General features: G+C 26.5%; 1 protein-coding gene and 1 pseudogene across 5 annotated transcripts; both read right to left on the bottom strand.

Moving 5' to 3' along the window:
* Positions 1 to 768: 768 nt before the first annotated feature.
* On the bottom strand, positions 769 to 3,930 carry LOC109813247 (uncharacterized; annotated as a pseudogene). The gene is made up of 3 exons (XR_014431764.1): positions 1,500 to 3,930; positions 1,251 to 1,409; positions 769 to 1,136 (listed from the first exon to the last, which is right to left on the bottom strand). The product of XR_014431764.1 is annotated as an uncharacterized LOC109813247 (transcript).
* Positions 3,931 to 16,682: 12,752 nt separating this feature from the next.
* Positions 16,683 to 19,645, bottom strand: LOC109813220 (uncharacterized). 4 transcript variants are annotated; one of them, XM_083068928.1, is made up of 5 exons: positions 19,486 to 19,645; positions 18,026 to 18,889; positions 17,749 to 17,907; positions 17,072 to 17,367; positions 16,683 to 16,946 (listed from the first exon to the last, which is right to left on the bottom strand). In XM_083068928.1, exons 2-4 carry the CDS (start codon positions 18,881 to 18,883, stop codon positions 17,077 to 17,079), a joined length of 1,308 nt encoding a protein of 435 aa, XP_082925054.1. In that variant the 5' UTR covers positions 18,884 to 18,889; positions 19,486 to 19,645; the 3' UTR covers positions 16,683 to 16,946; positions 17,072 to 17,076. The 4 variants fall into 4 exon arrangements, with proteins under 4 accessions (XP_082925054.1, XP_082925055.1, XP_020232962.1 ...); XM_083068929.1 differs by having other exon boundaries at positions 16,683 to 16,943; XM_020377373.3 differs by having other exon boundaries at positions 16,683 to 17,367; positions 19,486 to 19,644.
* Between the last annotated feature and the right edge of the window lie 179 nt (positions 19,646 to 19,824).

Raw genomic sequence — 19,824 nt, 5'->3', positions numbered from 1 at the left:
AAGTATCTGCGGGAAATAACCTTGGGTTGCAAGGATTTGTCCATATCAGTTTCAACACAATTTCTTGCTAACCCACCCCATGTTTGAATTGTTATGATCTTACCTTGAGCATAACTCCCAGCGTAGACTCAAACCTCTGTACGAATTCATCATTAAACAATTCAGTGGAAAGTTTTGGAATTTTTATCCATACGATCAGCCTAACCACAAAGTTATAAAATGCTTCCTTGAGAGTCGTGACACTCTTGTTAAAGAGAGATAAGGGGACATTTCGAAGAAACTTTTCACTAAATTTTATTGAGAAGCTAACTAAAAGTCTAAAACAAACAATCGTATTTCAGTAAGATTCATGGCCAACCAATCTCCTAGGCGAATACCATTTTATTTACAACAAACATATCACATAGCCATATAAGAAAAACTAGCTAGTTTAAGACAATCAGTACAAACTATATCACCAACACAAATGACTAATAATCCAATTACCATATACATATTCCTCAAACCTGAGAACATATGATACACCACTTATATTAGTAAGACACTAGTTACCTATAAATCAAATATTATTGATTATTTTTTTTTTAATCTTTTATCTCCTTTTAAAAGTTTATTATAATTCTTTATTTTTTTAAAAGATTCAGTTTTGAAATTTTAATTTTTAAATATTTCAAATCAGGTTCTATAATTTTCATATAGATAAATCTAAAAAAAGTTTCATGTCCTAAATTTGTAAAAAAAAAAAAAAATATTAATATAAAAATTAAAAGATCAAAATAAATCTTTTATTAAAAATAAAAAACCAAAAGAAACTTTTATCTTAAAATAAAAGATAAAAAATACATTTTAGCCCATATTATTTATATTCAAAAAAAGAATGAAGAAGAACGAGCGAAATGCTTGAGGTGCTGGTATGGAAGCTGTTCTGCCACAAATAGGTGGAAAAGTCCCATTGCTCCTGTGTGGCCTCGGTTGCTACTGTAGTTAGTCTCTAGAGTTAAAGTTTCACCATCAATTATTTTGACAGAACCTGGTCGAGGATAACATGTGGACATTCCTACAACGTAGCCTTCCTCATTTCCTGCTTCCTTTCCCTTTCCATAACTTGGTGTTGAAGAACATATAACCCTTCCATTCTGATCACAATGTCATGCAAAACATTTCAGAAATCAAGTTACACACTACAAAAGATTGAAAATGTTACACCAAAATATTTAAGAATATATGGATGTAATAATTTAGAACATGACCTGTCCATATAGAGTGGATCCAGCAGCACCTGCATGCATATGAGCAACACCATAAATGACATAACCACCCTTTTGCATTGGGATGATTGTCCTCTTCACATCAACACAGCCATTACCATCGTTTTGGCCAGTGCTGCAAGATTTAACCTCATACTCAATCTGTAACAAGGAACTAATTATTGTTAATCACTTATACGTACTCAACAAAGAATTTTGGACCGGTATATGTTTCTTTATGAATTCACTTACTTGGCAATCATGCTGAGGGATCATTCCTCTAGAATCATCATCTGATAATTTAAAAGTATCAGTGACATCAAATATATAAATCTTAACAGGCACTATAAACCTGTCCCAATCAACCCACTTTACTGTGTATCTTAGGTAGAAGCTCCTCTTTGGGCCCTCAAAGCCTTCCCTCAACCTGCATTGAGTTTGATCATAGCAACATAACAAACCTCCCTTATAGTCTGACCTTAGAGGCTCCCCATATTCATCCTTTGTAACATTATAAAAGTCACACACGCACTCAGTGCAACTTATCTTATCCACTACACCACGTGTGTCAATGGCATGGACATTGACCATTCACTTCTCCTCATACCCCTCTGGAATTTCTTCAGGATTACCTACAACTATCCCAAAAGGATTTGGAACTTTCGTAGTTGTTCCTCGTGTTCAGATCCAAGACCAAAGTATTGTCCCAGAATATCTCTCTGGCATATACCATTGTTCCTCACCGTTATATAATCAGAGTGGTGATGAATCTTATGGCCATCATACCTCATGTGTGTCATCAAATATTTAGGTTGATAGTATTTTACAACAGCCCAGTGGTGGAGATAAGTTTCATGGAGAGGAACAGGGTTCCCTACCTCATCAACTACTTCAAGATCGAAACTTTTCAGTGCAATATGACCTCTAGGAAAATCGATATCATAGTAATATTTATTGGCAACGGATCCCGGTCCAAGTTCAAACTTGGGGGACAAGACAGCTGATTTCACATTATTTTTAGTCTTCCCGAAGACACATGAGTAGGGTGTGCCTAGTATCAACACAAGTATTGCCAGAGGAAAAAACAAACCTCGAGATACAAAAAGCATCTTGATCTATCAATAAAATCTTTATCAGTGTCTAACTAGTTATTTATTCATTGAAAATTACATGCTTAAATATATTTTTAATTATGATGAAATGAACAAGTTCTAGCGTGGATCTTGTAAAAATTTTATCAATGTATTTTTGTTTAATTTCTTAAAAATGTAAAATAGTTATATTTAGTGTATAATATTCATTTTAATAAGATATATGTTTTAGAGATCTATAATTTTGTTTTAGAATTCTCTTGACATAGTAATACATACAATTATGAGTGAGCATGAAATTGCCACTTAACCTTCTAAAAATTACACAAGTAATTAACATAATCACATAATATTAAAAATTAAAGATAGTAATTTCAAGTTTTAGAGAAATTGAAAAAAAATTACATAGACTAAAATCAAATTTATTCATTTTATGATTGCTAAAAGTATATTAATTTAAATAAAATAGATTTAATTATTTTTTAATTCTTATACTTGTACAAATTTTTCCTTTTAGTTCATATTCTTAGAAATAGTACGTTTTAGAATTATACAAGCATACTTTTTTTTCCAAATTAGTCTCTGCCTTTATTTTGTATTGAACATTGTTTATGTATTGTTGACGTGGTCTTAAAATTCATTACTTTTTTTTCATATGAAATGTTATCCCGTGTGAAAACCTTTTATGAGTCTTCTCCTCATCGTAATATTCATTTCGTAACCACTTGTTGCACTATCTTAGTTGGAGGGTTGGATCTTCAACATATGACAACCATTTTTTTTTTAAGGTTTAGGTATTGTGTTAACTAACAATACTATGTCACCATCTATTTTCTAACTCATCAATAATCAAATAAAGTTGAGTCAACATTTTCATGATTGCGTCAACAATACAAACGCAATGGATACTGGTAGTCATCTAGGCATTCAACAACTCACTACTATAATTAAGCCAAACAAACAAATTCCAAAAGCAAGAGCATAACCGCGCGGTACCCTTTCAATCAAAGAAACAATAGAAACGTGATGAAAAAAGTACGAAACATACGAACAAGACTATGATATAAAGATGAGAGCAAACAAAAAGAATGAGGAGAAAGAAAAGGCTATATATGAATATGACTATGAAGAGAATTTAGCATGCAAAGCAATGAAAAGGGAATAATAAGTGAGGGAAGAGAATAAAAGACTATGCCAGAGAAGCTAAGCAGAGGATATGATGATGATGAATACAACGAGAGTATGGAGGAAAATGGAATTGCGTACTGCAAACACTGAGCCAAAAAGACACGACAGTTGAAGGCTTTGTTTTGCTTGACGAGATACATTGTAACATGATCCAAGCAGATTATTTATAGACCAAAGAAAATATGTACATCCCACACCACCCTATTTTGGCCAAGGGGTGAGGCAGAGGGAGGAGGGAGATAGAGGAAAAATGAAAGAAAAAAGAAAAAGTGATAATATGGTTCATAATGAATTAAAATTACACTTTTAATCAATTTTAGTTCTTTATGTCAATTGAGTATTAGTTGATAGTTAGTCAATAAAGATATGACATCACACTTTTATAGTGATATAACATTTTATATAGTCAAATAATTTGACACATTGATAATAATGTAAAATAATGACATGACACAAAAGTAAATATAAAATTTATTTTAAAATAAGAAAAACATAATCAAAGGTAGAAATTGACACTTTCAACAAACTTCATTATTTAAACAATCAAGCTACTCTTGAATTTATATTATATATAACATTTTTATATGTGTGAATTTCTTTTGATTTTTTCATTTAATGTTAATATGATTTAAAATTAATAAACAATAATTTTATTTAATAAAAATAAGATTTTTTTTGTCAATTACTTATATAATTTATTATTTAATAATATTTTTTTACAATAAATGAAGACATATAATCTCCTTTATTTTTTATTTTCTTTTAAATTCAATTTTTTCGTTTTAAAATATATCACTTAAGCTTTATTATTTATTTTAATATTATTAAATTTATATTATTTTGCATAAAAATATATTAAATAATAACCACTTTTAATTTTATATTTTAATAATTAAATAAAATTTAAATAAATAGGCTTAATAATATTATCAATAAATTATTTATGATAATATTATTAGTAATACTAATATTATATTTAATTTTATTTATTTAGTGATAACAAATATATATTTTTTGATACATGAATGAAATTTATAACATATATTTTAAATAGCTCAATAATTATATAATTTTAAAAAAATATAAAATAAAAATATATTAATATATTAGTAATATTATCAATATTAATTTATTACTAATATATTATTAATACTAGCAATGTATGTAATTTTTTTTATTTAATCGTGATAAATATATGTGTGGAATTTTAGACTTTGTTGCATATATGATAATAATAATAATAAATTCATTAGTGTAATCATTACTTATTATTATTATTATTATTATTATTGCAGGTAATAATTTTTTATTTAACCCTAATAAATATATGCATAATTTTGGTTTCCTTTAATATATATATATATATATATATATATTAATTTTATTTATGTATTGAGAAAATTTATTGGTGTAAAGAAGTATTATTATTGTAGATAAAGAAATAGACATCAAGCATCATATTAATAAAAATTGATAGTTTTTTAATGAAAAGTTGGTAAAAGGAACTAAAATTGTACAATTTTGAAATTAGAGGGAAAAAATTTGTAATTAAAAAAAAGAAAATCAAAATTGTAGATAAAAGATTATAAGAGAATTAACGTGTAATTTAGCTTATATAGTATATTAAAAATAGACAAAATTGTATTTTAAAAGAATAATATATATGTTTATTGATAATACTTTGGTAATACTTTATTTCTTCATTAAGTGTGCAACAAACAGAAAAATTGCAGAGAGAATAAAATTTGTATGATTAAAAGAGAAAATGCTAAAAAAAATTGAAGTTTGGAGGTATGCATGGTTGTGCTTCCCTATTGCATGGTTGTGCTTCAAGTGAAACATAACCCACATGTACGACCATGCATGATAAGCATGGTCGTTTTCAACAATATGTACAGTCATATTCCTTTATGTCCCAAGCACACCCTCCTTTGAATGAAGTGTGTATGCTAGTGCTTACTCACATGCATGACTAAACTTTTGTGTTTGTCCTAAATTTTGTTGTATATAAATAGGGATTTTTAGAAACACCAGAGGCATCCTGTTTTCTATTAAATTTTTTTTGTAGTTAGTTTTTCTCTTTTATATTTGTTATTGAGGCTTTATAAGATGTTAACGGCCAAAACCTCGGTAAAGGATTCTTCCAATTATGGTTTATTCTTCTCTCTGTTTAATGGGTTCTAGTACCATGTATGACTAGTTCTTTCATTCTAAGGTTGTGATGTAATTGTTTCTTGAGAACTCTCAATGATAAATTCATGAATATCTTCTTGTTTAAATTGTTGTGATATATATTTTATTGCTTCCAATTCTTAATCTAATTAATTAAAAGTTGCATGATCAAATTCTTTTGATTAACAGAATCTTAAAGTAATAGAATTATTGTAAAATTGACATAATCAAGTTATTTTCATAATTTTCAATTGAATTAAATTATTAATTCATTTCTACTAGGAATACTTTATTTTTTAAAATATATCACTCACAATCAATTTTGATTTTTCTTAAAATCTAAGACTGTTAACTTTCTGGAATCATAGGGTTGTTAACAATTTCAAAAATACAATTGGCATCAATGATTGTAATTCATGAATTTTTATTTTTGAGAGATTGGTAATAAAGTTACAATCCAAGGATTTTTTATCTCTAGATTTTCAATAATAATCTTTCTACTTTTGTCCTTAATCATTAAATTCTATTAATCAATCTTTACTTATTCAAGTTGTTAAAATTTAATAAGTTGATAATTGCTTGAAGTTAGGACTTTAGATTCTATATATGGACTCTATCCATTATTATTATTGGGATGAGATATGCTTGTCTTAAATGTATTTTACACACAACAATTAGTGATGATAAACGCTCATTGGCTTGGTGGAGCTTTCAAGTGATGGGATGACATGGTAAAAACTTTCATTTTTATGATAAAAATTCATTTATGGCTTTATGTTTCTCCAAAAAAAAAAAAAACTTAAATATTAAGATATATTTTTATTTTTTTAGTTATATTTTTACAATATTTTAAATTATTTTTTAAATTTTATAACCAATTATTAGTAATTTTATGTCATTAAACAAATATATAATAATACTTTAATATAAATTAATCTTCGATCATTGAATTTAATATTATAGTTATTATTTTTATTTTTATTTAGAAAATTTATGTTAATATTACACGTTTTTTATTTTTAAAATATCATTATTTAAAACAAAATTTGAACAGTAATAATAATTTCATACATGAATAATTTCTTTAATTGATCAAAATTTTATAATATTTTTTTAATTTTTTTTTTTTTGTGATTTTTATATTCTCATTATGCATATAAAATTTATACACTATAATTTAAAATTGTTATTTCTTTAATATATTTTTCTTTTAAAATTTTCATATGCAGATTAATTTCTTTTATGAATTGTTTTCTTTAAATTGTGCTATGATTTTGATAACAATATAATTATTTTTAAAATTTTATCAAAAATTGTTGAATATTTTAATCTTTTTTACGCATTTTCGTCCAAATTTTGTTTGTTATAACTAATTGCTTATAGCAAATTTTACACAAAAACATTAAGCTATATATCAAACAAAATTTGTACGAATAGGCTTAATATAAATAAATAAAATTTAAATAAATCTGCTTTATAATAATATTGATAATTTTATTAGCTTGTTAATATTTTTCAATACTAATCATATATTTAAAATTTATTTATTTAGTAATAATATATATAGATATATTCTTAAATACATAAATAAAATTTATAATTTATATATCTAAAATAGATCAAAAAATTATATAATTTTAAAATATTTTAAAAATAATATGTTAACATACTAATAATATTATCAAGAATATTATTAATATTCATAATATATAAATTTTTATTTAATTGTAATAAATGCATATAAGATTTTGAATTTTTTAAGTATATATATAATTTTTACTTATGAAAAGTGTTCACAACACATTTGCAAACACATTTTTCTAAACACATTTTTATTTATTGACTATAAAATTAGGAAAGATAATCATTAAATAAAATGTGAGATCTACAAAATTTATATTTTAATAAATTTTAACTAATTAAATAAAGTATGTTTAAAAGAATGTGTTAAAATGTGTTACTAACATTTTTCTTTCACTTATATATTAAGAAAATCTACTTATGTAATGGTTAAGTATCACTACTGTATCTCCCTAAAAAAAAAGTATCACTACTGTATCGTTGGATTAATACTAGAAATTTGTCACATGTAATATTATTATACGCAATGAACCGAATGGAGAAGGGTTTAGTTCTCATATTTTTTTTGTTTTAATAAGTTTTTAATCTTATTTTTACATAACATATTAGTATTGTGTTATCCATCAATTAGCGTAAGTGTCACGTTAATAAAAATTGGCTTTTGTGATTAAAAAAATATGACAAAAATAACATATTGTACAAAGACGGGGTATATTGGTTTAGAATTTTATAGGATTTTAAAATATCTTTTTTAAGTAAAAAAGTCTGTTAATATTTAATCAGGATTTTATACTACATAAACATAATTTAGTGGTATTTAATCTAGATTTTTATGATTTTTTAAAGAGTCCATTAAAATTCATTGGTATTCATTTGAGACTTTTTATAACTTAAAAATAATTTATTGGTATTAAAAAAATATAAGAATTTTAAAGAATTGTTGTATTAGAGAGATTTTGAAGGACTTTTTAGTAGTATCTATAAATACCAAATTCATAAAACAATTTCATTCAAACTCATCAAATTTTGGAAGATTGTTTAAAGTGACTTTTCTAAGTGAGTCTTTTATCTCTTCTCTTTTTTTTTCATCTATGCTCATGTCTTCTCCATTATTTTTCTTTGCTAATAATACTGCATTATTGTTTACATATAATATTGTATTATTGTTCTCATTCTATTTTCTTATTTGGTAAAACTTTAGTATCTAAATAATAGTGCCAATTAACTTGCTCTATTTAGTTAAATTTGTTTCTCAGATATATAATACAGAAAATGCTTGAAAGTTAATTTTTAAGTAATAATTTTTTTATAACACATATTAAGAAAAGGGAAAGATGAAAGCTAAAATTAATATCATGATGTCTATAATCAACTGTAGATCTTCAAGACCTTGTAATCAATTTGGATTTATTAGAACAATTATATATATATATATATATATATATATATAAGATGAATTTGAGTTAAAGTTTCTGTTAGTAGAATGAGATGAGAATGGATCTTTGGTTGGAGGAAGAACCCTTTTAGCACAAAAACTGTCATCTCTTCCTCTCTTGAGTTTGTTACTCTTATTTCTCATCATTTTATGACTCAATTTAAAAGAAGTCTTGTTTTGTCTCAATTTAAAATTTTTATTAAAAAATCTACATTTGTTATATTTTTCATTTAAATGAAAAATAACACCCTTACAGTATTTATCCAAATATTAGTGTATTTTAAAAAAAAAATTGAGAAGATAGAAATATCTATTAAAAAATAGTGGTATATATAATAATTGCTGTATTATTCTTTTACCACAAACTTGAATTTGGGACTATTTTTATTTTTATTTCAAAAAATTCAAGTCTAATTTCACTTAAATCAACTTCATGTTACTAATTGTTCAAAAATACTAATTATAATATAAAATAATAATTTTGATATCAAGTGGTAAAACGTTATTTATTATACAATATTAGTAATTAAATGTTAATTTTAATATTAAGTAATAAGATTAATTATATCTAATTTGGTCATCAAATTTTTCTTAAAAATGTTTAATGTTATCTTTCGGTCTAAATTACATTAATAGGTAATATTAAATATTTTAAAAAAAATAGATAACTAAATTAAATTATTTAAAAATAATAAGACCTAATTAAACATTTTAAAAATAGAGGGGCCAAAATTGAATATTTTTTTTTCTAACATTTAAACACTCATTTTAATATTTTACATAGACATAAATAATTTTGTTAATTATTATTTAATTTGATTTCACTATTTTAAATGTTCAACTTGGTCATCAAATTTTTAAAAAATATTCAATGTTATCTTTTTGTCTAATTTTGTTAATATTGTTAGTGTCAATTTAGGTAAAAATACAGTATTAAACATTTTTTTTTAAATTAAAGAACTAAATCGAACCATTTAAAACAGTAAATATAAATTATATACTAAAAATAAATGAATCAAAAATATAATTTAACCTTAAATATATACTTCTACTTATGCTTGTTTTTTAAAATAGTTACTTTAAAATATATTTCAAGAACAATAGTTATTAAAAAAATGGTTTTATAAATATGAAGTTAAATTTAAAACCATTCATAATATTTTGTTTTAATTAATAAATATATAAAAGATATATTAATAAATAATTTCATATAAATATATATCAGGATAATTTTTTTCCTAAATTTATTATTAAAATATTTATATTTATTATAAAGAAGATATAAAATAGTAACTTTTTTTATCTTCACTTTCTAGTAAATTATTATACTCCTATTAGTATATATGGACATTTTTTCCCCCTTTGAATATAAGAGACAACTAAGACAACCTAAACCTAAATAAAAGAAGTTCCTATAGTATCTGTGCTAAGAATTTGTTTGAATATAAATTTAAAATTATTTTAAAGATTTTTTTATTAAAAATATTCTTTATTTTAATATAAAAAAACTCATTAATTTTTATTCAAAGAAGTTCCTATGGCAATTGAAACTTCCACCACGGACTGTGACATTTAAGAATTTATTATTTTTTTTAAAAGGGACTAACTGCCAGAACTCAGCCACAAAAACATCAGCTATTTAAGAATGTTGTTAACCACACGCAAGTGGACGATGAATGAGACTTAAACAAACACTAATTGATGATCAAAACTTCAACTTCACAATATTAGATGTAATAATATTGTTGTGACAACTGTACTTCTAATTCATTAATTTTCTTCTTTGTTATAAATTTTTATGTAAATTCACTTAACACAATTTAATAAATTTTTATATAATTAAATTATCTCTCTAATTTTTTTTTTTACTTTTATTCAAGTCAATTGCCTAATTACATGTTCATACACATTGACTATATAATTTATTATAAACTTCAACATTTATTAATTGTTACAATGAATTATTATACAAAAATAATCAATTATTTTTATAAATTTTTTTTATATATCATATAAGTATTTAAATGACACTTGATGGTGATAAATTAAAATAAAGGCCTTTATAACTATAATTGGGTTCGGAAGTCAATTACGTGTTGGAAAAGTGTTAGGCATCCTACACCGTCCTAAATCAGTACCCTATAATGATATTAGCATAATAATAAATAATATTTTAAATATCTTATCTCTTTTTGTTTAATATTATTTACATTACAAAAAATACCTATTATCTACATGATTATTTATTGACATATAAGAATTATAAATAAAATAATAAATAAATAAATAAACAAAATAATAAAAACAATAAATAAGAGAGAAGAATTTAGAACTTCCAAAACAAACCTTTTATAAGAGAATCTTCCCAAATGCGTGCGGGGCGTATTTTGGTAATCCTTCGCTCTACAAAATTCTCATTATCACTCAGAGATTTATATAGGGAGAGGGGAAGCTATGTAGCTTTTTGGTTACCTTTCACACTTACAATATCTCACCAAATCTCAAGAAATATAATAGAAGAGAGGGAGAGAGAAATGCTAGATTTTAAAGAGACTAATTAGATCTCAAATTTCCGGCCTGGCAAGCTGATATGTGAAAATAAGAGAACAATAAATTGTCAAAATATTAAAGTTTAGACTTCAACTTTATCTCTAACAACTAATTTTATCTTATATAGTAAGACACTTTATTTTATTTCCTTGAAATATTTGTTCAACAATACATGATGGTAAATGACAAAAATAATGCAGATTAACATAAAAAAATATTAGAAAGTGATTCATGGGTCTAACTCAACCTTTAAAAACTTGTTTGTAAGATGAAAATTATTTCCCATTTATATATACTATTATGATCTCATCTCTAGTCAATGTGAAATCTCTAATGCATATCTCTCATATGCTGAAGATTGAACATTTAAAACTTAAAGTGATTCATGACGGTAAATGACCAAAATAATGGAGACTAAAATAAAAAATATTAGAAAGTGATTCATGGGCCTAACTCAACCTTTAAAAACTTGTTTATAAGATGAAAATTGTTTCCCATTTATATATACTATTATGGTTTCACCTTTAGTCAATGTAAAATCTCTAACGCACATCTCTCACGCCAAAGATTGGACATCTAAAGCTTAAAGTTTGCAAGATTTGAGATCTAAAAGAGATTCGATAATGACCTAATAACAGATGATCTAATAAACCCACTAACAATTGTTAGTATAAGCTTTGATATCATATTAGAAAGTAGTTTATAGGCTAAACTCAACCCTAGATTGCTTTTCACGTCTCCTTATGTCGAGGACTAGACATCTCAATAAAGCATGGAGTTGCTTTTCACTTATATAAGCTATTATGAACTCATCAATATTCGATATGAGATCTCTAACACATCCCCTCATGCCAAGAACTAGACATCTCAAGCATATAGTTGTAGGACTAAACATCTGCAAATGATTTGATAACTAGTTGTAGGACTAAACGTTTACAAATGATTCGATAATGCTTTATAAAGGGCAACCTGATAAGCCCAATAACAATCATCAGGATAAGCTTTGATACCATCTTAGAAAAAAATTTATGGGTCTAACCCAATCCTACAAAACTAACTTGTAAGATGAGAACAACTCACCACTTATACACACTATCATGATCTCATCTCTAATCAATGTGAAATCTCTAACATATCTCTTTTACAAAACAAAAATTAAAGTTTAGCATAGTATTTTAAAATCTCCTACCCTAGGATATATAACATTCCCCTCTCTAAGGTCCTCACTCTTTGACGATCAACCTCAACGATGATGTTATCAATCTGTTGCTCCACAAACCAATGAAAGCTTCATGTAGACCTAGTGCCCCCTTTCACGCACACGAGGGAGCTTTATGTAGTGTAATTAAAAATTATTAAAATTTAATTTATAAATAAATATAATACATAAAAAATAAATTAGATAAAAGGTTAAAAAAATTCTAAAAATGTTCCTATCAAAGAATAACCCCTAAAAACACAATATAGTTATTCACGTTTAATATATAGGAATTAATTTGAATATATAAACTATATTTAAAATTTGTATAAATACATATTTTTAAATATATAAATTATATTTTATATTTAAGATAGATGATTTATATTATAGAATAAGATTATTTTAATTATTAATAATTTATTTTAAAATATTAAAATTTAATTCATAAATAAATGTGATAAATAAAAAAATTGAATTAGATAATAAATTAAAAAAATTACTAAAAATGCTTTAGTTGTAGAATAACTCTTAAAAATATTATCATACAATATAATTGATCACGTTTAATATAAAAAAGTTACGAGTTGATTTAATTTATAAATAAATATGATAAATAAAAAATTAAATTAAAAAAAAATTTAAAAAAAATATGCAAACTCTACCGTTTAAACAATGACCCCTAAAATGACTCTTACATAAAATAGTTCTCTGTGTTTAATATATAAGATAATATAAAAATAAAAAAAAAAGTATGTATTTATTTATGGATTAAAATATTACTTTTCAAATATTAATTTTTATATTTAAACAAACATGTGACTCCCAGGTATTACATCTGGCAATGGTATTTATATAAACTATATTTGCACTTCTGAGCTTTACAAAAGTCGATGAAGCTAATGAAACTTGATCTACCTAACCGCATTTAATGAAGAATTAAACGACCCATATTAATTATATTTATTATAGTCTTAAATATGTATTCAGTATATGTAAAACGTGCAAGTTTTCATTTTATTTCTTATTAAAAATTTCTTTATATTTTATCTTTTAAAATTATAAATTATTATTTTAATTCCTACTATTTTTGTGTTACTCATTAATTACTTCTAAAATTATATATTATAAACCAGGTCGAACATCTAAAACATATTTAAGTTTTTATTATATAATTTTAATAATTTAAAATTTAAAACAAATAAATTAATGGATAGATAGGTATAATGTTATCCGAAGCAAATCAATAATCAACTTCATTAAGATACTAATTTGGGGATTATTGGTTGAACTAATATATTATTAGGAACCACGTAAATTGATATATTAAATGATTTTAGATATATTATATATACTAAATATTTATTATATGTTACTAAAACTTATAATAAATTATATATGTAAATAAATATTATATTTAAATATACAAATTATATTTTACGTTTATAATAAATAAATACAATATTTATTTATTTATTCATATTTTAAAAATATTAAAATTTAATTTATAAATAATTATGATAAATAAAAATTAAATTAAATAAAAAGTAAAAAAAAAAAACTAAAAAACTCTCTTAAGTCAAAGAAAGTCACGGGGTTGATTATTTGTTTCATATATTAGTTAAACAAATGACTTAATTGGATTGGAGGTTGGTTACACACCTTCATTTTTTGGACAGTAAAATACTCAAGACTAGGTTGACAAGAAACAGATTTTTAAGATGTTGCAACTACTCTAAAACAATATTAACGTACTTAAATGTAAATAATCACAATAATCTTCAAGTTTAGTATCGTTCAAAATTCACAACATAATGTTAAGTTGAAGGAATACTCCAGAGTTCTTGACTCCTTGTAATATAAACAATTCAAATGCCTAATATTAATCATAACTCAAAATAGTAGGAAAATCTTATACTACATTTATTGATATTACATTCTATTTGAGTTTAATACTCTATTATACCATTAGTTACTCAAATTCAACATCAATTTCATGTATTCATGCAATTAACATCAATTTTCACTTTACTCTATAGCTCAAGGTTCTCCACAAATATTATAGATTCATGATTAAAACACTCAACATGAAATTAATCACACATACAACTTAATTATTACACATAATTAATACTAATAAGAAACATATAGATCTATGATTTTCTTTTCCCGAGTCAAATCATGAATTTCTCCAAGACTTAGATAAACAAGCAGACAAGATTGGATTAACCCCTTTACTAACAATTAATTTATACCCAAAAGAGAAAACCCTCACTCTCCCTTATCCCGGTAAGCACTAGATAATGGATGCGAAATCCAGGATGATATCTAAAAGCATAATTGTAAAATGCCAAAAGCATGAATTCACTAGGCTTAATCCCCTTTTATAAAAGAAGAAGAAAAAGAAGAAGAAGAAGAAGAAGAAGAAAAAAAGAGACTACTCCTTCCCTTATTTTTTTTAAAACATAAAACATAATTAAAATAAAATCACATTATAAAACATAAATTTTCTAAAATACACTCAATTAAAATTAAAATGCATTTTTTTTTCAAATACTTACCGTAACAAAATAATTTTACAAACCTTTCTTTATTAATTAAAAACACTCATAATTATTGAAAAATCTTTAAATACGTTTATAAAAACCATTTAATTAATTAAAAATTCTTTTAATAATTTTTAGAAAACTTGGGCATTGTAAAACTCATTTTTTTTCTTCTGGAAAGTCATTTTTGAAATATCATAACCCATTCATTTGGAAATTTTGTTCATATTTGTAGAAAGTGTAAGAAGATAAAGTTCAAGATCTTTAAAATCTCAATCAGGGTTTTGTTCAAACAAAATACTGAAATAGTAAAAAATGTGAAAAAAATTACTTCTATGAAAATTTTCCAAGTAGATTTATATTGAAAAAGGGTTATGGGGAGCATACTTTAACTATATTGGCTGCCTCGACCACCAAGATGAACTAACAATGTGCCCAAGAAGATAGCTTAACCCCTCATTAGTCTTAGTCGAGATAATTGAAATGTTCATTGCTCCATGTACAATTCTCAATTATCGAGACAATCGAAGTAATTAGCTTATATACATGTTCATTTTAATTGGGAAGTTCTTAGTATTCTCAACACCTAAAGTAGCTAAGATGACTAGGACTAGTTAATCTATATGTACATTTTCTTTATTTTGCAATAGCCTCAACATTCTTGACGATCGAAGTAGTCGAGAATACCGGGGCAATCATGTCTCGAAAAATTCATAATGTGAATTTCATAACTAATGAAGGGAATAAACAAGGTTAAGAGATTAATCTATCATTAACAATCATATCACCTAATTAGTAATTGAGAACTAAAATCCATTAGATTCAACATTGTTCACTTTTTGTTCACTTATAATGTCTTTTATAAGTATCTCACCTCTTGAAGCTCGAAATTTGAAAATCCTAGACGTTAGAGAATTATCGATGTATCTCTAAACAAGTACAAGATTCTCATAGTAACTATAAGACTAGTCAAAAATAATTTTCCTCAAATTTTTTGCACACAAGTCATTTTTTGAACCATAAAAACATATACAAACCATCAAATAATGATTCATTCAACAAATTAATTTATCAAACTTATCATATAAGCATTTTTAGAACCATACAAAATGAGTCAGGATAGTAACATGCGTTATATTTATGAACACTTTTTTCTAGATTTCAACTATAAAAAGGAAACTATAAAACTTAATAGCATACCACAACATTATAAACTTCATTTAAGATTCTTTCCCTGGAATTATTAAGAGGTATCACGCACACGCACAGCTAGTTATGCATAGAATGATAAAATCAGTTCGTGCGTGACCAAGTTGGTGTCTTGGATTAAGTTGGTGCTTATTTATCCCACTTGGTGTGACTGTGGTAAGTCGGATTTTGGTTTGTCGGGTGAGCTTAGGTCGACGATACGGCATTCTATTACTGAATTGATTTTGTATTATATATGATACCTAGGTGCCTAAAAAAAAGTGTATAAAAGAATATGTTAACTGCCATTTCCTATTTTTAAAATTGGATAAATGAAAACACCTTTTCTCAACCTTTATTTTATGACATGAGTATTTGATAAACAATAAAAGGACAAAATGTTTCCAGAAGAGTGGTGACGCACTCGTCAAAGTAAGATATTGAGACAGTTTACAGTTTGAAGAATTTGATTTATGCAAGGAGATATATAATCATTGTGCAAGTTTTTTCAATTTATTTCACTAAATTTTATTGAGAAGCTTTTCAAAATAAACTCAACTTATTTCCGTAAGACTCATGCCCAAATAGTCTCCAAGGCGAGGACCATTTAGTGTACAACAAACATATCACATAGCCATATAAGGAAAACTGGTTTAAGACAAACAGTACAAACCATCACAAACACAAATGACTGAATCCGATTGTTGTATTCCTCAAATATGAGAATATGCCCTTTGCCTGTGCTAGCTGCTGCAGAGAATGACAAATACATTTTCCAATTACATTTCCAAATTCTGTCGTCATATATTTTGACATTCATAAATACCAAGATACCGTCGATGATACTACACTAGCATAAGCATGTCACTACTTACCTATATCAATCAAATATACTATTTATATTCGTAAAGAATGAAGAAGAACGAGAGGAATGTCTGAAGTGTTGACGTGGAAGCTGTTCTGCCACTAATAGGTAGAAAAGCCCCATCACTCCGGTGTGGCCACGGCTGCTACTGTAGTTAGACTCTAGAGTTAAAGTTTCACCATCAATTATCTTCACAGAACCTGGTCGAGGATAGCATGTGGACATTCCTACAATGTAGCCTGCCTCATTTCCTGCTTCCTTTCCCTTTCCATAACTTGGTATTGAAGAACATATAACCCGTCCATCCTAACAATGTCAAGCAAAGAATTTCAGAAAACAAGCTACACTACATTATTTAAATTCTGAAATATATTTATCAGAACTGTAAATTTGCATCCTATACTTTCATTGTATACCAATCAAAGCAAAAATATGCCACTACTAATAAATTGCAAGCAAAAAAACTAACTATTTCAGCATTTTCTTATAAACTAAAATTGTGATCCACAATTGAAAACTACTACATGGAAAGACTTAAGAAAATAAGAGGTGCGAACTCATAATCTCTTTTAATTTAAGGACAAGGGTCATTATTCATTACCATCTTGCATGAATAGTTTTTATATAAAGTCATGCCACATATGTTGTACCCAAATATTTAAGAATTGCTGTAATATTGAACATCACCTGTCCATATAGAGTTGATCCGGTGCCACCTGAATGCTGATGAGCAACACCATAGATAACATAACCACCCTTTGGCAATGGGAGGCTTGTCCTCTTCACATGATTACAGCCATTACCATCCTTGTGGCCAGTGCTGCAAGATTCAACCTCATACTCAATCTGTAACAAAGAAATCACTGTTTATCACATAAACCCGACAAAGTAATGCACTAGTATTATGTTTTGAAATTAAATTGAAATTGAGACGATCGACATGTTTCTTGATGAATTCACTTACTTGGCAATCATGCTCTGGAATCATCCCTTTAGAATCATCTGATATTTTAAAGGTATCTGTTACATCAAGTAGATAAATCTTAACAGGCACAATGAACTTGTCCCAGTCAACCCACTTTACTGTGTATCTTAGGTAAAGGGTCCTCTTTGGGCCCTCAAAACCTTCCCTCAACCTGCACTGAGTTTGATCATAGCAACAAAACAAACCTCCTTTATAGTCTGAACTTAGAGGCTTCCCATGTTGATCCTTTGTAACATTGTAAAGGTCACACACGCACTCAGTGCACCCCATCTTATCCACTACACCACGTGTATCAATGGCATGGATATTGAACATCCACTTCTCCTCATACCCTTCAGGAATTTCTGCAGGGTTACCTACAACTATCCCAAAAGGATCTGGAACATCCGTAGCAGTTCCTCGCGTTTCAGATCCAAGGCCATAATATTGTCCCAGAGTATTTCTTTGGCATATACCACTGTTCCTCACTATCACAACGTCAGAGCCGTGAAGTATCCTATGGCTATCATACCTTGTGTGTGTCGTCAAATATTTAGGTTGATAATACCTTACAACAACCCAGTGGTGGAGATAAGTTTCATGGAGAGGCACCGAGTTCCCTGCTTCATCAACCACTTCAGCATTGAAACTCTTGAGTGCAATATGACCTCTTGGAAAATCAAGATCATAATAAAATTTATTGGCAACCGATCCAGGTCTAAGTTCAAACTTGGGAGACAGAAAAACAGCTGATTTTACATTACTTTCAGCCTTCCCAAAGACACATGAGCATGGTGTGCCTAATATCAGCACAAGTATTGCAAACGTAAAAGACAAACCATGAGACACAAACCCCATGTTAATCTGTCAACAAAATCTTTATCAGTATGTAACTAGTTATTAATTAAAAAGATGCAGATTGTAAAGAAAAGGGAATTCTGATATGAGAAATGATGAAAAGGGAAATCTAGATATAAACAGGCATGTGCTCGCTCGAGAGTCCTCTGAGAATTCAACAAATCAGCATCTATTTCTAACCCAAACCGAATTTGTACAAAAAATTTAAATAAAAAGACAAAGGCATATATACAGTGTTGGTGGTATGAAAAGTTAAAATAGGAACAACTTATAATATAAACTTAAGACAAAACAAAAACAAGTAAGAAAAAGAAAATGTTACAATTAGCAAATTAGCATGCAAACTATAGTAAAGGGCATGCGAGTAGTACATGAAGCCAAGATGTAAGTGCCGGTTGTAACTTGACAAGCCACAACACAATAAATAAACTTGTGTTATATCTCAAACAGATAAACTGTGTCAGGGGCAGTGAAATTCAAGAACAGTTTGTAATAATAAGCGCAATAAGCTAACCGGGTCATACAAATTAGCGATGAATCTAAAATATAAGATAGGACTATGAGGAAGACGAAGAGAGTGTGGAGGAAAAGGAAATGCTTACCACAAATAGAGAGGCACGAGGACACTATAGTGCAAGGCTCTGTTTGACGATAGACAGCATAAAAGTAGATTCATATGTGGACAAACAAACACCTTCTGGAAAGATACTGTTTCAGCGTATCAGTTTTCATTCACACCCTGAATTTTCTGGCTTTTCATTCATTCCCTATCTTGTTTGTTCTTGGATCGGTTGACACTTTAAAATGAAACACGTGTAATATTAATTCTTTATTTTTTTATTGTGAATATCAATATTTTATGGTTTTAACATATTTGATATTTTATTTTTCATTTATAAAAAACTAGAACATTACTTTATTTGTAATTATATATCTCATTT

Source organism: Cajanus cajan, chromosome 2, assembly GCF_000230855.2.
Source record: "Cajanus cajan strain Asha chromosome 2, NIPB_CcT2T_4, whole genome shotgun sequence".
Taxonomy (NCBI): Eukaryota; Viridiplantae; Streptophyta; class Magnoliopsida; order Fabales; family Fabaceae; genus Cajanus; species Cajanus cajan.
This window is presented reverse-complemented; position numbering and strand designations above follow the sequence as displayed.

What these genes read in the sequence shown, in the direction of transcription:
- LOC109813220 (XM_083068928.1), bottom strand. Translation starts at nt 18,883, where the DNA reads ATGGGGTTTGTGTCTCATGGTTTGTCTTTTACGTTTGCAATACTTGTG. An exon ending in TTCCAGAGCATGATTGCCAA is followed by an intron (nt 17,908 to 18,025) that starts GTAAGTGAATTC and finishes TCTTTGTTACAG; the next exon opens with ATTGAGTATGAGGTTGAATC. An exon ending in GATCAACTCTATATGGACAG is followed by an intron (nt 17,368 to 17,748) that starts GTGATGTTCAAT and finishes TGACATTGTTAG; the next exon opens with GATGGACGGGTTATATGTTC.